The 14,255-nt window shown below is 44.4% G+C and overlaps 1 protein-coding gene across 8 annotated transcripts in view; it reads left to right on the top strand.

Moving 5' to 3' along the window:
- Positions 1–14,255, top strand: part of CTSW (cathepsin W) — a 1,394,816-nt gene that overhangs the window by 849,214 nt on the left and 531,347 nt on the right. For all 8 annotated transcript variants that reach the window (XM_085625446.1, XM_085625448.1, XM_085625452.1 and 5 more), the window contains one exon: positions 150–214. In XM_085625446.1, the coding sequence (XP_085481572.1) occupies positions 150–214 (65 nt within the window). The remainder of the gene's footprint in view (positions 1–149; positions 215–14,255) is intronic.

Raw genomic sequence — 14,255 nt, 5'->3', positions numbered from 1 at the left:
AGGTGTGACCTTAAAATCTGAGGTTTGCAGCGTGGCACGGGTGACCACAGATATGAAACAACTGCTACTTGTTCAATGAACATACTTCTGTTTTTAACATTTTCTTTTCTCTTTGTTCTTTTTCATGCTTGCTGCTTTGTTCTGAGAAGAAATGGCTGAATATGTGTCTTCAAAGGGTCCCATAACAGTTACTATTAATAAAGCACCACTGCAGGTAAGAGCTCCAAGATCCCTCAACTTCCTTCTTTTACATGTGGTTAATGGGAACTCCAGGCTCAATGTTTTATGTAAAAAGTGCGCTGACTAAAGTTTTCCTTGGGTATCTGCCACCGAATGCTTGTGTTGGCAAATGCCAAAGCTTGATTTTATCTCATGCCTCCTTGTTTCCCCACCCTATGCACTTCCTGTCTCTTAGCCACACTCTCGCAGGTTCTTTTTCATCCCTGCCTTTTCCCTTTTTTCCTGTTTTCCTCCTTCTTTGTCACTTTTCTTTCTCTTGCTGTTGGTCAAAGTCCAATTATGAAAAATAAATCTTAAGTCCCCCAAATTGAGCGTTGATGCCTACCACAGGCAACTACCAGCACACATTAGGCACAGGGCAGGTTGGCTGCCATCCTGGTCTTCAAATTTTTGCAGAGCTTTGCCAAACAATATTGTACTGCTTAGCTCCCTCCCAGAACTATATGTTTAGGCCACAAAAGCCCTTCTCTGTGGACCAGTGAGAGGCTGCGCAGTTTGTTATGCTTGGTAGGCCAATGATTGTTTTTTTGTGGGAGGAGCTCCAAGCGTAGTGCTCTGAGGTTGTTGGTGTGCTTAGGAGGGTATAGGTTCTGTCAAGCTGGATGTAACAGGTTGGTTCTGATAGGTCCTTCTGTGCCCTGGGTGTATTAATGTGAGGCTTCCGTACAAAAGGTAGTAATAAGCTAGAAGCAGCAGGTTCCCTTTCTGGGAAATTCAGAGTAAGACATGGTATGTTACCAGGCATCAACACTCAATTTTGGGGACTTAAGATTTATTTTTCATAATCGGACTTTGACCAACAGCAAGAGAAAGAAATGCCGAAAAGTGAGAAAGAAGAAGAGCTAAAAACATGTCCATAGACTAGCTGCTCCAGAACCTGTCAGCCAAGGTCATCTATAATGGGCAGAAGTGTAGCACCACCCCTCTTTGTTGAGACAAGTGAAACTTTCGTGATTGAAGAGGAAGGGACTGCACCAGGTGTGAATGTCCGAAAGGCAGAGGACTAAATGGTTCAACCAGAGTTATTAACAGCCGTTGTAAGAGTCACATTTGTGAATTGCTCAGGGAAGGAGTAGAGCTAATGAGATACACACCATTTGAGTATCTCAACCAAGTCAGAGATGACCCCATTGGCCCGCCCAAGAAACAGATAAGTGTCTTGCTGTTCAGTGCAACCTTGTCTGCAGTCTAAACACCCCGTCCCTGTAAATAGACAAAAAGCCCTTCTTAGCGAATATTCATTCCTGAGGGTTCTTGCTGAGCCTCTCTGCCCAGAAGTTAAAATTCCAGGAAGGCTTACAGGGACATATTCCTGTCTGATAACCACAACTCCAAAGACAGAAGACAAAGGTGAGGACAGTGAGTAAAAATATGTTTGTCAATGTAAAACATAGCAGTTGTCTCTAAAGCCCAGCACACTTCCACTCAACCAAAGGAATGAAGGCCTTCAGAGATAGGCTGTCAACTCTGAGATACTGATATGAAAGGCCCAGCCTTCTAGTGACCAGGGACTATGCATCGTGAAGCTTCTAATTACAGGTCCGGATCAATGTTGAGGCAAGTTTGTTGAGACTGAGATTGTTGAGCCAAAGGAGTGAACACAGGTTTTAAAATAAAAAAAACTCTCCTGGACCAACAAATTACAAATCCTGAATTACTACCTAGAAAACAGTAATTACTCAGGGCTCGATATTTGTTTCTTGGACCAACTGCTTTGCTAGATAAAGCTGGTATAATATATTTCTACTCTGGCAAGAAAACCCTTGGACACAAAAGGCTATAAAGCCAACCATCCTTTGAAAAGACCATCTGGTTAAAAGGTGGCACTAGAAGTGAGAAAAGGTGTTGCATAGAGCGAGGATCCTATTATGAGGAGACAAGACCTATAAAGAGGAGGCGTCCTGGATGGCCCCTTGGACAGCATCCATGAGAATTAACCCTTCTTCACTATCTGCTCCATGTTTGACGTTATGGCTGTTACTATCCTCAGGGAGTAATGTGCAGATTGAGAGATGAAGAATCTCTCCATTCTTTCTCAAACCAGATCTGTCAGCCGTGCTCCCCTGAGGAATTGTCTCTGGATCGTCCTCCAATCCTGAAGCCAGCGACCCCCTTCGGCACCAGTTCTGTCACTTTTCGACTTCCCTGCACCTGATGCGGATCCGGCGGCGTTTCTTAACACCATGCTGCCATCTTCCCAAAGGCATCTGCGTCATCTGGTGCCCCTTTGGGCCAAATGGATTGAAAAGCTTCCGACTCTTTATGCCCATCGGGGGCCTTTTTTTCGGAGTCAATGCCAACGCCATGCTGCTTGAACCCTGCACCTCACAGCGCTGATACCGCTTCTACCACCTCCTCTGGCTCCAGATATGAAGCCACTGGCTGGGCAATCTGAGGTCAAACTGCGAGTGTATACTTGTAGAGAGGCCCAGAGGATTCTGGAAGAGGAGGCTTACAGAGCTTGCCTCAGTGAAATCTTCGGCACTGATTTAGACCCATTGGAGCCCTATTCAGAGGACAACCCCAACCAAGACCCCCTGGAATTTCAAGGACTGTCTTCTGCAAGCGGGTTGGACAACTCGCCTAAACTGACAATGGACTATCCCACAGGCCCACCTACACTAGAGATTGTCTCCTTTCACAAAGTGATGCTGAAGGCTGCTGAGGTGTTGGACCTGAAATTGCGAACCACCGATACAAAAACAAGGTACTTCTTTCTTAGGTGACTTCATCTGAGCCTCTTCTCTTGTTTAACAATGCTCTGTTGGACTCAGTACTAGCAGCATGGGAGAAACCCTCCTTGTTGCCAGCAGTGAATCGCCTTGTGGCCTGTCTGTATCGTTTGGGACCTAGCGACCCAGTCTTCTTGACTTCCCATCCATCCCATGAAAGCCTGGTTATGCAAGCGTCCTGTTCAGGGGCAAAATCTGTTGGCACGTTTCGGACAGTTCCTTCTGACAGGGAATACAAATGAATGGAGGCTTGAGGGTAGAAAGTCTTTTCAACAGGGAGCATGGTCCTCAAATCCTTAAATGCTAATTGCCTGCTCACTACAATCATGCATTGTGGGACATAAAGCAAATGATACTCCCTCATGTACCGTGTGACATGAAGGAACTTTTCCTAGGTAGTAATAGCTGATGGCCAGAAATCTTCACGGCACATCATAAAATCTGGACTGGATACGGTAGATTCGGTTGCCAGAGCAATGGGCACTCCATCTTAGTGCGACAACATGTTGGCTCGGACATAGAATTTCTCTTCTGATGTCCAAGCCAGTCTCCTAAATCTTCCTTTAGACTGCGTTTGACTCTTTGGAGATAAAGTCAGCACTGCACTGGAGAGGTTAAAGACCTGCAAGGCCACTGCGATATCCTTAGGCTTGCAGTCTCTACCTGCTAGAGACTATAGAAACGTTCTTAGTTTTCAAAGCTTTGGAAGAGAATTCTCTTTTCGTCCTGCATGTACCCACCGTCGCTCCTGCAGCAACAACAGCAGCAGAACTCGCTTGTCAGGGCAAAAAGACGAGGATGCAATCCTCCTCCTCTTCCTCCCCAATGCCCCAAAGAGAACAGGCCTAGTTCACTCAACTCCACACAAAGCCTATGGGAGGAAAGGTGTCCCATTTTCTGCAGGTCTGGATGGCCATCACTTCGAGCAATGGGTCTTACAAATTGTAGAAAAGGGTTACTCCTCCCTGTCCTACAGGTTCCTTGTACTATTCCTCCTCCCCACACCATCTTCCCATTCCCCCTGACCATTCTGCAACAGGAGGTGGCAGCTCTTCCCCTCAAAAGAGCAGTGGAATTAGTGCCAGAGAAGGAAAAGGGCCATGGTTAATACACACGTTACTTCCTGATGCCCAAGAACGATGGCGGTCTCCCCCCCCTGTCTTGGATCTCAGGAGCCTGAACTTCTTCCACAAGAAGGAAAAGTTCAAGATACTGACCATGGGAATTGTCAGCCCCCTGCTTTAGCAGCTACAGTGGGGTTGTGGTTTTTGATGGGCTTCTTCTGTTTGCAACTTGGCATAGAAACGCTCATAATTAACTTGAAAGGGTGGAAAGGTGAGTGATGGAAAGGATGGATGGATTGAGTGGGTTACTGAAGGGGCGGATATGGATAGAGGCATGGATGAATGAGTGAAAGGATGGATGTAATGATGAATGAGTGAAAGGGAGGATGGATGTGTGGAGGGTGGATGATTGGGTGATGAACGAGGATGGATGGATGAGTGAGTGAAAGGATGGACTTAGTGAAAGGGTAAATGGATAGGTGGATGGATGGATTGAGTGAAAGACTGGATGGATGGGTTGAAATGGTGGATGGATGAGTGAAAGGATGGATGGATAAGTGGAAGGAGGATAAATGAAAGAATGTATGGATAAGTGAAAGGGAGGGTAGATGGGTTGCTGGATAAAAGGTTGGACGGATGGATGAGGGAAAAAGTGAATGGATGGATGAGTGAAAGGTTAAATGTATGTATGTGTGAGTGAAATGGATGGATGGATGAGTGAAAAGATGGATGAACAGATGCATGGCTGAATGAATTGAAGGATGGATGAGTGAAAGGGATGAATAAATTGATGGATGAGTGAAAGGGCAAATGGTTAGATGGATGAGTGAAAGGGTAAATGTATGTATGCGTGAGTAAAATGGATTAATGGATAAGTGAAAAGGTGGATGGATCGATGCATGGCTGAATGAATTGAAGGATGGGTGTAAGGATGTATGCGTGAAGGTGAGGAAGGCTAGATGGATGGATGAGTGAAAGGGTGAATGGATGATTAGGGAAAGGATGGATGAGTGAAATCACGGCTCAATGAGTAAAAAGGTAAATGGATGGATGGACTAAGTGAAAGGATGATGGTTTAGTAAATGGATAGATGAGTGAAAGGATGGAGATAAGGATGGAAAAAGTGAAACGTTGGATGGGTGAGTGAAAGGGTGGGTAGATGGATGACTGGATAAAAAGGTGGACAGATGGATGAGTGAAACAGTGAATAAATGGATGAATGAGTGAAAGACTGGATGGATTGATAAGTGAGTGAAAGGATGGATAGAGGAGTGAAAGGGTAGATGGATGGATGGAAGGTAGATGATGAGTGAAAGGATGGATGGCTAAGTGAAAGGGAGGATGAATGGATGGAGTGAAAGAATAGATGACTTAAAGGATGGATGAATGGGGGATGGCTAAGTGAAAGGATGAATGACTGAGTGAGAAGATGAATATGTTTGATAGATAGGTTTAAATATAGATGGATAGGTTCGGATATGAATGGGCGAACGGATGAACGGAATTGTGCCAGACTGAATTTTGGATGAAAGACTGATTGGATGACAATGTGAAGTGGTGGATATCAGCAGGTGGATGGAAGGATGAAAAGGTGAATGGATAGATCATTGAATGGAAGAGACAACCAAGCTCTTCTGGAGTGGGTTGCAATTACTTTTTTTGCTTGCTTGGTGCCATAAGAGCTTTGGTATAAAGTGTGGGGTATTTTAATTTTCTGGCCACTCCCTTGATACTGACCCTAGCTCAAGGGCTACTGGCGCTGGAGCTTGGAGACTGGATGGTGTCTCTAGAATTGCAGGATGTGTACTTCTACAACTTCTTGTTTGTTATGGGCCCTGTACACTGCCAATTTGCTGTACTGCCCTTTGGTTTGATGTTGGCACCTTCACAAAGTTGATGGCTGTGATGGTGGCCCATCTCATATGCGATACCAAAGGGGATGATGGACGGAGCGTTTGAGCAAATCAAACACTCACCCCCAGTCAATTGATCTGGGTTTAATCCATCATCATTCTTTAGCTCACTCCACCACCCCGGTTCAGACACGGCCATATGCAAATCAGTCTGACCCTATGCCTCATGGCAACAGTCCAGCCCGAACTGCCAAGCCATGTCTTCCCTGGACTGGAAACAAGCATCCTGGGACCGGTTTCGGGTTCATAACCCTCGTCAGCCAGGCTATCTTGAATCCAGTGGTAAAGTGAGCAAGGGACCCACGTCTGGGCATACCCTGCCAACTTAGGGCGAACAAAGCGATACCAAATGGGATGATGGACGGAGTGTTTGAGCAAATCAAACACTCACCTCCAGTCAACTGATCTGGGTTTAATCCATCATCATTCTTTAGCTCACTCCACCACCCCAGTTCAGACATCGCCATATGCAAATCAGTCTGACCCTGTGCCTCCTGGGAACAGTCCAGCCCGAACTGCCAAGCCATGTCTTCCCTGGACCGGAAACAACCACCCTAGGACCCGTTTCAGGTTCATTACCCTCGTCAGCAAGGCTATCTTGAATCCAGTGGTAAAGTGAGCAAGGGACCCACGTCTGGGCATACCCTGCCAACTTAGGGCGAACAAAGTGAAACCAAAGGGGATGATGGACTGATCTCATATGGTCGGACAGCCCCCTCTTTCCATGCCTGGACGACTGGCTCCTCAAAGCCATTTCTCCACAGTTGGTGTCGCGCCGTCAGCAGTCAACAGCATCTCTGCTGTTCAACCTGGGTTTTACGATTAACAAGCACAAATATCATCTGTGGTCCGCCCAACAAATCCAGTTCATAGGGTCAGCAGTGGACACCAACCTTCTGCATGCCTTTGCAGAGAGTCCAAGACATCCCGGAAATTATTCCTTTCTTCCAACCAGGCACAACAATCCCATTCTTGAGAGTTTTGTGGTTCCTAGGTCTGCTGGCTTCCTGCATTTTCCAAGTCACACATGCACATTGGCACATGAGGGCCCTGCAGTGGTCTCTGCAAGCAGTGGCCATAATATGGGGGAGATCTAGCAGACTCCATCGTGATCTCCCCCAGCGCTGCGGCAGAAGTGGCTTGGTAGGGGAACAAGGTGAATTTGATGTACAGGACGGCCTTCACTCCTTTGCCAACTGTGGCTACGGTAGCGACGGATGCCTCCACCCTGGGGTGGTGTGCTCATCTGGAGGATCTGGAGATCAGAAAACTCTGGTCTTCATAAGAGCATGTGCTTCACATCAACCTGCTTGAATAGCGGGCAGTTTGGCTGGCGCTCAACGCCTCCCTCCCCACCATTGTCGGTCGTTTCCCCCAGATCTTGACAGACAACACAACGGTGATGTGGTCTATCAACAAGCAACCTTGACCCATAACCTTGATTCTTCTGGTTCTGAGGAGGTTATGCCATGACTGGTCCCAGCTTATTCTCATTGCCCCAGATTGGCTGATAAGGGTGTGGTATGGGACCCCCTGAGCTTCTCTACTTGTCCCCCCGCTACGCCTTCAATCCAGGCCAGACCTTCTTTCCCAGTCAGTAGGAATGGTTCTGCACTCCAATCTTCGGGACCTCCATCTACATGCTTGGAGATTGAGTGTGAACAACTGAGCCCACTTCAGCTTGCCCCGGAGGTGGTGGATGTCATCTTATGGTGGATGTCATCTTATCTGCACGTCACACTCCACGAAGTCATCTATTCCGGCAGATGAGGCAACGTTGTTGCATGGTGTGCAGATAATGGTGTGGATTCCTTGCAGGCCAAGATATCTCAAATGTTGCAATTTGCGTTTTACTTGGCTCGGAAGGGATGCACCGTTGGCACTGTGAAGGGTAATTTAGCTACCTTGCCTGGTTTCCTCTGTCTACCGGAACAGCCTTCCCCATTTAGTCCCCGGTTGTCATTCATTTCCTCAAAGGCCTGACCAGCCTTTTTCCTTCTTGTCCGTTTGTTGTTCCTCTATGGGGATTACATTTGTTCTACATTTTTGATGGGGACTCAGTTTGAGCCCCTTCACAGTTGTACTCTTCAATTGTTAACTGTCAAAACAGGGTTTTTGGTTGCAATAACGTCTCCTTGTAGTGTCAGTGAGTTGCAAGCATTTAGCTGTCATTCTCCTTTTACAAAAAATTTTTCAGACAAGTTGGTGTCGTGGTACAGGGTTACTTTCCTTCCCAAGGTGGTCACCTCTACCATCTTGCCCAGTCCACCACCCTTCTGATTTACTCTCCCCATCATACTACAAAAAGGAGAAGCAGTTGCATTGGTTAGATCCTAATTGAGCAGTCAACTACTATCTAGAGCGCACCAAGGAACACAGTTTAGATGATCAGCTCTTCATTGCTATAATTGTGCCAAAATGGGGAAGGCAGTTCAGAAAAGAACCCTGTTTAGATAGATAATCTGCATTAAAACTTGCTACACCTTGGTCAAGAAAGAGCTGCCTGAAGGGATCCATGCTCATTCTATCAGAGCCAAATCTACCACTTCTGCTCTCGGGTGGGGCGTTCCAATAATAGATAATTGTAAGGCAACAACTTGGGCCTATCTGCACACATTTTCTAAACACCATTGTCTCGACTCTGCAGTGAGAAAAGATGGTCACTTCACTAAGTGTGTCCTACAGGACTTCCCAATATAATCACCCACATATCCTCCTACTTGATAGGGCATTGCTGTAGAATCTGTTATACAGCTGAGGAATCTACAGGTCAAAGGACCATCAGAAGAAAAAGTTACTCACCTACGGTAACAATCTTTCTGGATGATACTCTTATCTACCCGCAGATTCCTCACCAACCCACCACTTACCCATTTGATGAATGATCGATACAAACCAATTAGATCCCCTTATGCATTCTTTTGGCACTGCAAAAGGCTTTCACTGATGTCATTCTGCCCTCTTTCCTCTAAGGCTTGGAAACAATAAAGGGTAACTGACATTGATACGCCAGAGCGGGTGCTGTATGGGCTCGGTGGCATTATCTGATGTCACTTCTGGTGCCAACAAAGTCCACTGCTCTCTACTGGCGACCTCGAAGCTTTGAAGTTTCCGGATCCAGTCTGACACCTGGGGATGTTCTACAAGTGAGGAATCTGCAGGTTAGATAGCGTATCCACCAGAAAGATCATTACCACGGGTAAGTAACTTTTTCATATCTGCCAAAAATGTAATATAAGGTTTGTCATGCAATAGGCGTAATATCCCCTTTTGGGTGTCAGTTGGAATGGGTGATTGACACCACCGGGAACTTGAGTCACAAAGTTCCTGAGAGAGAGAGAGGTGGCGATGACATGAAAATGGAAAGTGAATTAGTGGAATCCATCAAAGCGTGTGAAACAGAATTTGAAACAGAATCTGATTAGGTCAAATGTTTTATCAGAACACAATAACTCATCATGGTTTTATCACCCTGCTTGTTGTATAGCTCCTTGAATTTGAGAAACCTTGACCAAACTTGGAGTATCAGCATACACCTTGGAGGAGTCCTTTGTGTTACAGGAGGTGAAAATGACACGTAACATTGGCCTTAGGACACATGGAGAAAACCCAATACTACAAGAGCCAAAACTACTCATGCGGGTTTGCCAGCTTGGAAATTATTTTCAGAAAGATCACATCACCTGGTTAGAAAGGCTGTGAAAAAATTAATTGACATACCCTCCTTTTTGCATTGTTTTTGTTTTGGGAGTCCTAGACGTGGTGTGAGGAATGATAACTCTGATAGGTGCAAATTGGTTCTATCAGTTAGTTTTCTTTTGAGATTTCCAGCCTTGTAACCTTTTAAAAACAAACAAAAAAGAGCAGCTAAAAATAATGTACATTTAGTACCATGAAGCAAGGGGGTGGTAAAACATGTATAATCATTGGTTGGGGTAAACAAGTGGAGGTGGAAAAACAGGGAAATGTTAAATTTAAAATAGCAAAGATTTAAATATCAGAATCCTGCATTCCAAACTCTAATCCTCATCCATGGATCCATTTCCTAAAGCTCTAGAAAGTCATATTGTTGACAAAATATAGTACAAACTGTAATTTAAACTGGAATTTGGGCTTTCACACAAGTTTATGACGGAGATTAACTCATGTACACAATATATGTATAAAATGCAGCCGATCAATGAAAAAATGCCTCAAATGATCTCAATTGCCTTGCTAGTCTATGGTTTGTTGTTTAAAAGCATGCATCTCCCAAAAAAGCTTGTAACTCTTGGAATGGCTTCCTCGTGCATGCACCCCAGAACAATTGCCATTATCTGCATTTTGTCCTCTACCTTATTGTCTTTTACATCAAAGCCAGGATGGTTTATTTAGTGATTTGATGGTAAGCACCACACACAAGCAGGAACCAGATAATTGAATCATTGGAATGGTCACTCTGATTGGGCTTCATGAACTGCTTCTGCTTTGATGGGATTTTCATCCTGATGCACATGGATGTCTTTTATCATTTGTTAAAGATATTAGGTCAAGGTAGATTCCTTTTGTTTGCCTTATTTCAGTGTTCTCTGTGAGCTTAGATCTTGTAAACTTGCCTTTAATGCAAGGGCTGGGAAAGATGTTCACAATTTCTTTATACCAGAAGTGTCTAGTTCCTTTTCTAGTTAAGGTTAGTGGGTGTTATATGGGTTGAGAGTAAGCACCCCCTTCCACATTTCCTTGTTTGAGTTTTGGGTTTTGCAGAATTTCTTCCTGGTTCAGTCAAATCTTGATGGGTGAAACTCAGGTATAATTCTACAGGCAGCATGAGTGCATGAAATGTTGAGACTCTCATGCACTGTGAGCACAATTTGCAGTTACATGCCTGCATTCCTTGAAGACAGTGACTTTAACCAATCGGATGAGATCTGGGATCTCCAGTAGGAAGTTGATAGGTAGGAAGCTTTGACTGGAGAAAAAGGGTGCCTAAGAGCCCTGAGAAACAAGTGTCTTGAGAGCGAAATACGTGCGCTGATCAAACTTCAAGAGAACTACAGCAGACCTAAAAACTGGATTATTGAAGGAATCAGGCATTTTAGGGCTGGTGTAAGGCTCAGTGGGACCACACATATGCCCGTGCTTTAACCATTACTGGGTTATATACTTGCAAAAGGTAATTTCATTACAAGACAGGAGGCTACCATTATGCAATATACTGTTATTGCTGCCCCAACATGCTGCCTTTTAAATAACATTAATACATCATAAACATATAGAATGTTCGTGAAGTAGTATAACTATCCAGTGCACAGGGCTATCTTCCTCTTTTGATAGCTGCTCACAACTAGATAAGTATAGCATTCTGTTGTCTTCCTTATTCAAAATTGTTTACTTCGATTATGCTTTCATTACTTATAAATGAGCGTAGGTATCGCTTTAATTACCCATACTGACTGTGTGATAATCTTTAATCTATATATTTTAGTACTGGGAATGTTTTTTTGACCTTTATGTTGTTCATGGATTACAGTCTTGTGCAGGTTTCTTCATCTACCATAAATTACAGGTTTGTTTTCCTTTTTATTCCCAGCCTTCCAATATATGGTTTGGCTTAAACACGATGTTTTGCGATTCCAATTACCATGCAGGGATTTCTCTTTAGCCCGATAATAATGTACTTTCCCCGTATTTGTCCACGCTTGTAAAATGAGCAATATAACTCTTTCTTTTTTGCGAGGTGAAGCGCGACTACATTGACGCCCCACCTAGTCTCTCTCTCTTCTTCAAACGGAGTCATTTTCTTTCAAAACACTCACTCGGTCTCCTACTTGCACCCGTTCTCCTCAGCAGTGCGTGTGGAACCCTCAGCCTGAGGCCTTACTCACACTCAGAGTTGCTGTCGGACATCAGCAGAGGAAGTTCTTCTTCTCTGCTGACGCCCCCTCCTCCAGCGTAGCCTTGGCAACAGCTTTCACAAAGCTGTAACGGCCGCGCTGGAGGAAATTGACCACACAGAACTATTGGACCCTTTCAGGCATTTATTTAAGCCTTTTTTGTGCCTATTGCATTACCTTCTGGCTCCTTCAGGTACTGATTACCTGTTATTAACTTCTGGATCCATTGATATTTATTTCTGGATCCATTATATTATACAAATAGTCCCCCCTATAATTTAAACAAGCTCACTATCTCTTTATAGCCCAAATATCATTATTAAATAGCCCAAATAATATTAACAATATTACTGGAAATGAATAGCTCCCAGAATCAGGGAGATTCAGGGCTATTAGGGGACAACATCAAAAAATACCTAAAAGAGGAGCTTAAAGCCTCCCTTAAAGAGGCAGTAGCCGCCGCCTTGTCTAAAAGGAAGAGGGGATCTCCCTCGGAGGATAATTACTACTCTCTCTCCAACAAAGATCTCCCCTCTACCTTCCTTCCCCAAAAAAAGGGGTAAAGTTGCTCACAAAAGCAAACACCTAAATAAAGCGCATGAAACTCTTAAATATCCTAGGTCCCCTCGCATGCATCTTGGATATGCCAGAAGATGCCAGAAGCAAAAATATACCTGTTAACATTGAGTTGCTAAGAGGTTGGGCACATAGGACCTTATGCATGCTAGGTAATGCAAACGCCAACCTCTGTGGAAAGACGTAAAGTCGCCTTGATGAGAATAAATCCCATACTGGCAGATCTATCTTCAAAGGAAGGTACAATAACACAAATGGGCTCCTATTTGGAGAAAAATTCATTAAAACATTGGGTAAGTATGTTTCAACCTTCACTGCCTTCAGTTGAGCACAGTATAATATGCGCAAGGTTTTTGGTTCACGCTCACTTTTTGGAAGGGCTGACAGAAGGGGATCACCTGCCAGCCGTGGATCCTTCAGGTCCCAGTTCTACCAGCAGGAATACCAAAACCCCTAGTACTATGGGAGGGGTTATCGCCAAAATTCAAACTTTTACCCTCAGAGGGGGCAGAGCCCCAAGAAACCGCAGAGGAAGAGCAAGATCCTCCACCCAAGGATATCAAGGTGAGCACCTTTACTCCGGCAACTTTAAAAGCAGAGGGCAGATTAAGACTCTTTGTCCAGAATTGGGAAATGATAACTCACAACCCTTGGGTCTTAGAAACAATTACTGGCTTCAAAGTAGATTCTTGGCAAACACTGCATCAAGTCAGGGAACCGTAGGAACTACTCTTAGAAAAGGAAAAAATGACCCTTATAGACATAGAGGTAACTCAGATGCTGAGCAAAGGAGCTCTAACAATAGTAGGCAACCAAGAGATTACACAAGGTTTTGTAACTACAATATTCCTGGTAAAGAAAAAGGACAAGGGGTGTCGGCCAGTCATAAGTCTGAGATAGCTGAACAGATTCTTAACTTACAGGCATTTCAAAATGGAAGGTATTCACTTTTTGAGAGATATTCTACAGTCAGGAGATTGGTTAGTGAAACTCGACCTCAAGGACACCTACTTTACGATTCTCATGGACAAGGACAGCCAGAAATACCTCAGTTTCAGATGGAGAGGCATACTTTACCAATTCCTTTGCCTTCCCTTCGGGCTGTCCTCGGCCCCGTGGTGTTTCACAAAGATACTTCGCCCAGTGGTCACTTACCTCAGAGAGCGAGGAGTAAGACTAATCATATATCTAGATGACATACTCATTATGTCGCAGGACAGATTAGAGATAAAAAACTATTTCTTTATGACTATGAATCTTCTGGAGAGTCTGGGCTTCATTATAAATACAGAGAAGTCTGTTCTGACTCCCACTCAAAAGATAGATTTCCTAGGCTTTCAGGTAGATTCAATCCTATCCCATCTGATTTTGCCACACAAAAAAGTTGTAAAGATAAAAAAAGACATGAAGTCAGTTTTATCCAAGGACACAATACTTCTCTGAGACCTAGCAAGAGCCTTGAGACTACTCTCATCCTCCATTCAAGCTATAGGTCCTGGCCCCTTGCACTACACGGGTTTACAGAGACTAAAGACTTTAGGTCTTAGGAAAGGGCTATGGTACGGAGACTTGATTCTCCTTTAACCAGATGCACAAGTGGATCTAACTTGGTGGCTAAAGAACCTCGGTGCATGGAACTGCAGGGCCGTTTTCGGGAATGTACCGGACTTTATAGCAGATTTCGATGCAAGCAACACAAGATGGTGACCCCGCTTAGGAGAAATAGAGACAGGGGGAAGATGATCCCTGGAGGAACAGTCTCTTCATATAAATTGTTTGGAAATGATGGCGACCCTGAACTCTGTAATGAGCTTCAAGGATCTTCTAAAGAATTCAAACACCCTGATTCACTTAGAC

Source organism: Triturus cristatus, chromosome 9, assembly GCF_964204655.1.
Source record: "Triturus cristatus chromosome 9, aTriCri1.1, whole genome shotgun sequence".
NCBI lineage: Eukaryota > Metazoa > Chordata > Amphibia > Caudata > Salamandridae > Triturus > Triturus cristatus.
The sequence above is the reverse complement of the archived record's forward strand: the minus strand, read 5'-3'. Positions and strand labels throughout refer to the sequence as shown.